The 9,690-nt window shown below is 40.8% G+C and overlaps 1 protein-coding gene across 1 annotated transcript; it reads right to left on the reverse strand.

The window, feature by feature from the left end:
• Window positions 1-379: 379 nt before the first annotated feature.
• LOC127520261 (uncharacterized) lies at window positions 380-3,256 on the reverse strand. The gene has a single exon (XM_051908216.1). The coding sequence runs from the start codon at window positions 3,251-3,253 to the stop codon at window positions 380-382; it is 2,874 nt and encodes a 957-aa protein (XP_051764176.1). The 5' UTR covers window positions 3,254-3,256.
• Between the last annotated feature and the right edge of the window lie 6,434 nt (window positions 3,257-9,690).

Below are 9,690 nucleotides of genomic sequence, written 5' to 3' on the forward strand. Positions count from 1 at the left end.
TCCCAGGAGTTTAACTGATTTGATGCTGTTCTCTGATTAAAAAGTGTTCCTTTTTTGAGCAGTGTATAATATAATATAATATAATATAATATAATATAATATAATATAATATAATATACATTTTGAAGAGTATATGAATAGTGCATAAATATCACATTTATTATCTATTATATTATATATTATATTATATTAACATGAAAATTAATGTGAAAATGCCATAGTGTTACCTTGTAACATACATCGACTCGATGCACCCTGGACACATCATCAGTGATGTTACCTAGGGTCACTGAGTGTTTCGGGTCTTTCAAGCATCATACACTCTCACCTAGGCGACCCAGCTGGGGTTGATCAGGCCCCAGCTTGTGTCCAGGTAGCCCTACCCCACCCATGGTTCTCCTCTCCTTATCCACAGCCACCTTGAGGCAACTTCTGCTGACTCCGTGACCTCCTTGATGGCCTTTCGCTTACTGGCTCCTATGATGCCCAGGATGTTATAGGCCCTGCAGAGAGACTGGCCAGCAAACCCTCTGCATCCCACCTCGATGGGCTCACACCGAGCTCGCCACCCATTGTTCCGGCACTCCTCCACTAACTCAGCGTATTTTGCCCTTTTCCTCTCATTGGCCTCCTCGATACGGTCCTCCCAGGGTACGGTGAGTTCCAGGAGAACGATCTGCTTGGAGGTCTCTGAAATGAGTAGCATGTCAGGCCGCAGTGTTGAGGTGGCGACAGCTTCTGGGAATTTCAGTTGCTTCCCCAGGTCAACTTTCAACTCCCAGTCTCGTGCTGTTGCTAGCAGGCCAGATGAGGTGGCCCTGGCAGCTAATGGTGGCTTCTCCCCAGCCCGGACGAAAGCAATGGTGTTCTTCACTGGGCGGAGGCGCTTACAGTGGCGAATTCCACAGCTGATGGTATTCGCTATGGCCTTCAGAACTTGGTCATGGCGCCAACGGTAGCGCCCCTCGCCCAGGGCCTTCGGACAGCAGCTGAGGATGTGCTCCAGGGTCCCCCTCTTTAGACAGAGGCTGCAGGCTGGTGACTCCACCAATCCCCAGCTGAACAGGTTGGATGGGCTCGGCAGTACATCGTAGACAGCCTGGATCAGGAACCGTATGCGATGGGGGTCTGCTTTCCACAGCTCTGCCCATGAGATTTTACGGTCCACTGCATGCTCCCATCTTGTCCAGGCTCCCTGCTGCCACATCCCAACCATCCTGCTGGCCCGCTCCTCCTCTACTGCTACCTCTTGCTGCACCAGTGATCTCCTGTCCTTCCCCTGTACCTTGTTGTAGCAAGATGTTGTGCCACTACCCAGGCCAGCTCTTCCACAAGTCACTGCTCCTATCAGTGCCCTGTGCCGTAGTCGTGACTCAGCCACATCCACCGCCTCTGCTGCCCTCCACTTCCGCCCTGTCCTCACCTCGATCCCAGCCTGGGAGACCTTCGGGTCTTGTGACTCTCTGTATTGCAGCACCTCCCTAGCACGGCCTACCTTGAACTCCTCATTCAGACTGCTGATGGGGAGCTTTAGCTTGTTGTTCTGGCCATACAGAGCAATGCTGCTCAGGCTTCGAGGTAGGCCCAGCCACTTCTGTAGAAACCTGCTGACTCTCCTCTCAAAGCCCTCGATGGTGGAGATTGGAACCTCATAAATCAGGAGGGGCCAGAGAATCCGTGGGAGGATGCCGTATTGGTAAATCCAGGCCTTGAACTTACCAGGTAGGCCTGACTTATCCACTACAGATAGCCAGCCTTCCAGTTCGAGGTTGGTTGCATGGATGGCTGCTGTATCTCTCAGGCTGCAGTCGAACACCTTTCCCAAGCTCTTCACTGGTTTCTCAGTGATTGATGGTATCTGGGTCGTGCCAAGTGTGAAGCGGAACTTGTTGGTAACCTTTCCTTTCTTCAACACCAGAGATCTAGACTTTGCTGGCTTGAAGCACATACAAGCCCAGGTGATCATCTCTTCCAAGCCCTTCAGGATCCACCTGCCCCCTGGGACGTGTGGTGTTGTCACCGTCAGGTCATCCATAAAAGCCCTAATGGGCGGCTGGCGAATACCGGACTTGGTGAGGGGACCTTTGCACTGGACCTCTGCAGACTTTACCAGCATGTTCATGGCGAGTGCGAATAATATCACTGAAATTGTACATCCAGTAATGATACCCTTCTCAAGCCTATGCCAGTCTGATGTTATAGACCCTGCAGAGACTCTCAGACTGAAACTATCGTAGTAGTCCAGAATGAGGTCTCTAAACTTGTCTGGGATGTGGTGCCGGCACAGGGCCTCCTCAACCAATTTGTGGGGTATGGATCCATAGGCGTTTGTGAGGTCCAACCACAGCACCACCAGGTCCCCCTTATTCTCCCGGGCTTCCCTGATCAGCTGTGTGACCACGCCTGTGTGCTCCAGACACCCCGGCACCTTCGGGATCCCTCCTTTCTGAACAGAGGTGTCAATGTACGAGTTCCTCAGGAGGTAGTCGGTCAGCCGCCTAGCAACAATGCTGAAGAATATCTTTCCCTCAACACTGAGCAGCGAGATGTTTCTGAACTGGTCGATGGTCTTTGACTCTTCCTCCTTTGGAATCCACACCCCTTCTGCAAACCGCCACTGCTGAGCAACCTTTCCCCTCCTCCATATGACCTTCAGGATCTTCCAGAGCCTGTGGAGTAGCTTCGGGCAGTTCTTATAAACCTTGTAAGGTACCCCACTAGGTCCTGGGGCTGAGCTTGCTCTAGCCGTTTTGATCACCTCCTGGATCTCCTTCCAGCTGGGCTCCTTCCCGTCAAAGTCCAGAGTTGGTGCAGGTGGATCAATCAGGTGCTGGCAGTGGCCCAAATCTTGCTCCCTGAATCTGTCACAGAAGGTGTCTCTGAGGTGACGGTCGATCTCAACTTTGGAGCAAGTGAGCCGGCCACTCCGCTTCTTCCCAAGCAGCTGCTTTGTGAACCCAAAGGGATTCGCTATGAAGGCAGCCCGCTTCCTGGCCCTCTCTTTCCTCCTTCTCCTGTGCCACTCCGCTCTCCTCAGAACCATAAGCTTCTTACGGAGGATGACACGCAACTCTGCTAGAGGGCCCCTCTCCTCCTCCCTCGCCTCCTTGAACCTCCTCTTCAGACTCTTCAGCTCTTGCCTAAGCTGGTGGATCTTGTTCGCCCTGTTGTTCATAGTGTAGGGTAGATTCACTACTTTCTTCTCCTCCAGCCCAAATCTCTCAGCTGCTAGGCTGATAATGATGGTAGTCATTGATTGGAGGTGGTTTGTGGTTTGACTCCGGGCCTAGCTCCTCCTGCGTCTCACCAGGGGTGTTCCCTGAGCGCTGAGATCCACATAAGATACCACATGATATCTGTTATTAGTTACAGTTTACATTTACAAATATAAATGTATAGTATTTTAAGTATGATATTTCTGCACTTTTTATATCCTCTGTTATATTATGTGCTATGCTGTAATGTAAAATGGTAATTTTTCACATAAAAATGCTAGTAGTCTACATAATGAAACTGGTATTATTATTATTATTATTATTATTATCATATCATGATGGTATTTCTGATATTATCACCATACCATGTTACTGCCACAGTATTTGATTTCTTTTGTGCTGTAAGGGACACATTTTATAAAAGATCTCTTAACTTAAGTGTTTCCGCTGCATGCTGATTCTCACTGACGTCATACATTGTTTATTCTATGTTCGTTCGGTTCATGCCGATCTACAGGCAACTCCACAAAACAGAGGAGTGTATTTGCAGGTTTGGACGGCAAACGTGTTGTGAAAGGTCAACCAGCCCCTCATATTGAGCGCAGACTGTTAGGGAAATCTTTAAAAACACTCGTTATTTTCAAAAGGGAAACCTGCTCCTGCGTAGACCTGCATTGTTGTCAAAATGGCTCTCAAAGGTCAGCTATTTGAGTGTCTGTATTTGTTCCTGTGCACATCGCTGTGACCCTTTATGCACCTCTATCGATTCCCTGAGTTCGAAACAAGCAAAGATGTCACAGTAACCTGCAAAACACATTACAGGCTTTTAAAGGGAGACAGGAAAAAAAGTGATAATCACATATAAAGGCTGAATGCGAATGAAAAGACTATACTGTAAAGAGAAAGAACTTTCAAAACATTCAAAAAACCTTTTTAAGTTTTCGGAGCAACAGAAAAAAAAAAGCTACTCATCCTAATTCATTAATGTTTTGAATTTGTAGACTTGGAAACATCAGCTCATATTTAAAAATTAATTAATTTCTCATTAATTTGTTGATATACTGTGAATATATTATGATTATTATAATATACTATAATATATTATTATTATTACCTTTAATAAAAACTATTATTTATTTATTTCCTACCTACCTCACAAACACATCTCTTTTTTTGTGTTTATTTGTAGCTAAAATAGAATATCAGAAATATATCATACTGGTATAAAACATTGTTTTAACATTTTGTTTTTAATTTCTTATATTTCTCAGGCAAAATTGAACTCCTCCAAGAGGCCTCCTGGAATAAATTGACTATTTAATGGTTTGTTTAAATGAAATAAAGATCATTATAACTAAAATGATTATGTATTCTGACATTTTGGACATTGTAATTATATTAAAATTATATTTGAATATATTTGAAACAGAAATATTTAGCTGTTTATAGTGATACAAGGTTGGGAAAACCACTTAACAAACATAGTAAAATTACAATTACTTTGACTGAAACAGTCATATCATTAACACTCATGTAAATGTATTTGTTTTATTTTACATTACAATTAACTGCCATTTTACTGCAATAAGAAAAGCAAAATCATTTCAGAGGCAGAGCAAGTTATAACATTTTGATGAAATATAAGGCAAGCATTTTCTTTCTTTGGATTTTCTTAAACTGATGAATCTTTCACAATAAGACCAGGAAGATTTTTAAAGAAAGTATACAAGGGGCAATTTTTCTAAACTAAGTTACTAACACTGGATTGACATGCTTCAGTTTAACTGAAACTAATCAATTTAAATTTTTTGATCTAAAGTCTTTTCATTCAACTACGCTTTGTTTTTACTTTACCACAGAGAATATTGCTCTCACAATAGTGTTTTCATCTACACCTATTTTTTTCTTTTCTTTGACTTTTTGTTTTGGCATCCCCCATCCGATTACTAACCCATTTTTGTTAACATGGCAAACCAAGGAGCGTTTTAACAAAGTCTTCAACATTTGATCTGATTCATGGGGTGAAATATGAAAGAATAGAAGGTGTGAAATGAATAATAAATTGTAAGAAAACATTGCCTTATATAACCAACTTGTGCCTTTCCTGTCACAACCTTCTTTTTTTCTATGTATCTATCTATGTATCTGTCTATCTATGTATCTATCTATCTATGTATCTATCTATCTATGTATCTATCTATCTATCTATCTGTCTGTCTGTCGTTGTATAATTTTTTTCTGTTATTATTATTATTCACTGATATTTACAGTAATCTTGGCAGACTTGTAGTAGAAAACACAACCCTTTGACAGAATGCAAGGAATTCATTGCCAAAGCTGGCAGCTTTGGGAAATAATCCAAACCAGTTTCACAGCATTTGATCTGTGATTTATTGATGTTGAAAAAGTGAAGTAATTTCATACAGGGACTTCAAAATGTTTAAAGGGGTCGTGACATGAGAAATCAAAATTTCCTTGGTCTTTTGGCATATAAGAGTTATTTGTATCATTTTACATCTTGCAAGTTCTATAACTGTTAGATAGAATTATGAACCTCAGCAATAAAGTCAATTGTTGTCTCGCAGAACAGAGTAGAAGTCTGGTACCAGGGGCAAAAGAATGACACAAACACAGCATGTGCTGTTCAATCTAAAGCTAAAGTTTATTGAGCTCGCTGTAACTTATATAGTAAGTTATAGGCCGTTAAGCCAACTTCAAACAATGTAAAGCTAAATTAATGTATGGTCTCATCATCCATATCAAAGAAGCATTAAGGAGTGAATAACTCTTTATAGGCATGAATAGAACAGTGTGGCTCTTATAGGAAATAACAAGATACTTCTTAAAGGTGCGTGACTACAACAGATTAAAAACAGGATAGAAGAACTTAGGAGGATAGAAGGATAAGAGATCAAGAAGAAATAAAGAAAAACACATTCTTCCTTACAATAATTTACAACGTCCTCTTCATCAATAAAAAAGCATTTATATAATCAAGCTGTAAAAAAGCTTTGTTTGGAACAGCGGTGGCATGTGACATCACAATGGCACAATCATTTGCAAGACAACAACACCTACTTTTACATCATCACATTGTTCTCCCCGCCCACTGATGTTCAGTCGATGAACAGCAAGTGGATCTAAAGTAGACCTAGTTGTTTACAATAAGATTGTGATAATAACAAGATTGCGATGCCACGCATGTTGTGCTGTTCCTAGCTGTGGAAAAACATCATCTTTGCATGAGCTGCCGAAGGATCCCGATGTCAGAGAAAAATGGATTCAGTTTATTTTTAACGAACGTCCTAGTCACATCAGTGCTGACTTGCGTGTTTGTACCAAGCAGCAACCTCCCCCAGTTTCTCTTGAAGCCAATACGGAAGTGACTTAAACTGCAATTCATCGACTGGCCGCTAGGGACAGGCTCCAAAAGAGAGCAGAATCTCATTGAGCCCCATGTTAAAATGCCCAACTTTACAGCAGAAAAAAACATGTTTACAGCCTGGTACAAACTGTGGTTTTGGTCTATACAGCTAATTTTGCCCTTCATGACAACTGTGAGGGGGGTGAATTTTTTCATAACTCATCCGTTTAAATTATATTAAGCCTTAAAGTTCTGCATAATTTAAGTGCTTGGCCACTTGAGTAACAGGTGGATTGCCGCTGTCTGGTCACCTCAGCTAATTCCAGCCACTGAATTTGACATCTCTGCCGTGTTTGTGCTTTTTTCGGGATTATTTCATACAATTATTGTGGACAAAAAGTGCTGTTGGATGTTTTTTTAATGGACGCTCATGGACATTTTACCCAAGTGCGATGAATTGGATTTATCTCGCGATCGCTATTTCATTATAAAGGTATGAAATCCTGTTTTGAGTTTGCTTGTTGTCATTTGCACACCTGACACAAATTACAATATTACTGTTGCTGGAGCATCTGTACAGTAAATAGACTCCGTAGATTGACAGTAAACCTTTAGAATTTTCAAATGATATAACTTATCTTTATTAATATTTTAGATAGTGTCTAAGATAGATAGATAGCTCCTTAGCCTGAGCTAACTTGGTCACGTTGAGCTAGGCGGGCGTGGTTTCAGCAACCAGGCACCTCAGTTACAACCACGTCCTGCCTCTTTGCTCATTTTCTGTTATCCGGCAGTGACACGCTGTGATGCACTGCCAAGATGGCAAAGGCCCACTTTAAGCTTCAAAAATGCTCTTCTGAAACCTACGGGTTATAGTCACGGACACTACATCCATATTTTTTTACAGTCTATGGTTTGTACTGTACATTTTTAACAGCGACTGTTTTGAGAACAAGTCGCAATACGATACTGGCTTTGCCCAAAAACTTTTGCTCAAAGATCAGGAATCAACTGTTCTGGAATCAGCAAGGACCTCTCAAACTGTAAGTAACGCATTTAATTTTTAAACCGGTAATGACAGTTAAATTCATAATGAATAATCCTAGTATTTTACTTCAAAGAACTCTCTCTTTATAATGGCTAAAGCTGTCGATCACGCAGCGCAAGCTGATCTGGACACTTGCCAAAACTCCTGTTATAGTGACGCCAAAGACGCGTCACTCGTATTGTTTTGAATGGGAGAAAGTTGAAAGCGCAATATGGCGGAATAAGTCCCGCCTTCTAAATAAGAGCCAATCGGTGATTGGTAAAGTCATCGCGTCACTGCAGCAGTCGTTAGAAGCTCCGGTTCCTATAGAAACAGTCAGATGCGCGCCTCCGAAATGAGACACAAGAGACGCGCATTTAGGACTGCTTAGCTTGATCCAACCTGAAAAATACAACTGTTTCAAAATTTATGAGACAGTTGTCGTCAGATTTCATTGGTGATTTCAAATATGAAATTTAGGTTTGGCAAACAGCTTTGGAGAATTTGATGTTTCCCCATTCAAAGAGATATGAGCTGCACTTGCATACCCGAGAGGCGTTTCAAAGATGGCCACCGAGTGAAATGACTTGTCTTGAAGGGACTTTGGTAACGCTCACTACACAATGAATCTCTTACTGTATTTAAATCGTGTTTGCATTGTTAGTGTAAAGTAAAGTCCACTGAAGGCAAATTGATTTGAACCCATGTGCAGTTTATTGAAAATTCAGACATGAAAAGATAACAACATAAACAAAGACTTGGCATGGCTTGACTTAACGAAACTTGATCATAGCAGACTCACCAACAGTGAATATTTGACAATGTAATACAATATAAGACAATGAACCAATAAGAACATAGGACACATGACCAAAACAGCCAATCAGAACATAACACATACTGTACAGGAGAAGCATAAGACATGATCGCATGATTGCAAGATACATGAGGTGCAAGGGAAGCACATGTGAATACATTTTAAAATAAAAGACATGAAACATGAACATGAGACAAAACCCAAAACCAATGTGACAGTTTCGGTGAAAGCATTTCGTGATCAACAGACTGTCATCCGCTCAATGTTAATCACTGCAACCTTCCATGTGATAGGAATAGATCTAAATATAATGCAATAATCAACACTTTTCACAATTTGTTAATCACGACAGCTGTAATAGTAAAAATGCGGTAAAAGTATTTGAAAGGATTCCACATGTACTACTTTTTTCAATTGCAAAGATTTTAGCCAATCACAGCAGTGGGTGTTTACCACTGAAAATAGCCATTTATTTCTAAATTATGACAATTATTTGATGTAAAAATCATATTAACATTATAAGTGCACCCCAGGAAACATTATAAAATAATAAATAAATCAATTTCATATGAGATCAGAGAATTTTGAGTTCAAGATAATTCCCAGTGTGTACATAGGTTATGGTACACTTCAAAGGGTATGTTTCAGTTTTACTTCAGCGAAACACGATCTACGATGGCAGTAATGAAGGGATAGTTTTGTTGTGATGCACTGCAAATGGGCTTCTAGAAGCAGAGCGGATGATATAAATCAGTCTGACTCTTCAGACCTTTCTGGGCTCATTCGTCTGTGAGCTTTCTGAAGCAAAGACTCACTTCGGTTGTGTTTCTTCCCCCGGGTACTTGGGCTCAAGTTTAGCTAATGACTTGTTTTGAGGTGGATTCAATGGCCCTCTCTTTCATCTAGTGTTCATATCAAGCCCAAGAGGCTGAACATCTGCTAGTCTTGTCTAGGAAGTGGACACAAGTGAGCAAATCATGCTTTCCCAGTGCTGGAAACCAAATCTCCCAAATTATTCCAAACATGCATTTCAGTGCTACAAGCTTACACTTAATAATGGTTAAATAACATAGATTAAGTACTTCAATTAGATTAGCGAGTTGAATGATGAAAATTCCCCTTGAATCACATTTTTATCCAGAAACATTAAAATTTGTGAAATTATATATATATATATATATATATATATATATATATATATATTATCATTTTAAATTAAAAATATTTCAAAATATTATAACAAATACAGTATATGTAACTAATTTTT

Source organism: Ctenopharyngodon idella, chromosome 10 (genome assembly GCF_019924925.1).
Source record: "Ctenopharyngodon idella isolate HZGC_01 chromosome 10, HZGC01, whole genome shotgun sequence".
NCBI classification, from domain to species: Eukaryota; Metazoa; Chordata; class Actinopteri; order Cypriniformes; family Xenocyprididae; genus Ctenopharyngodon; species Ctenopharyngodon idella.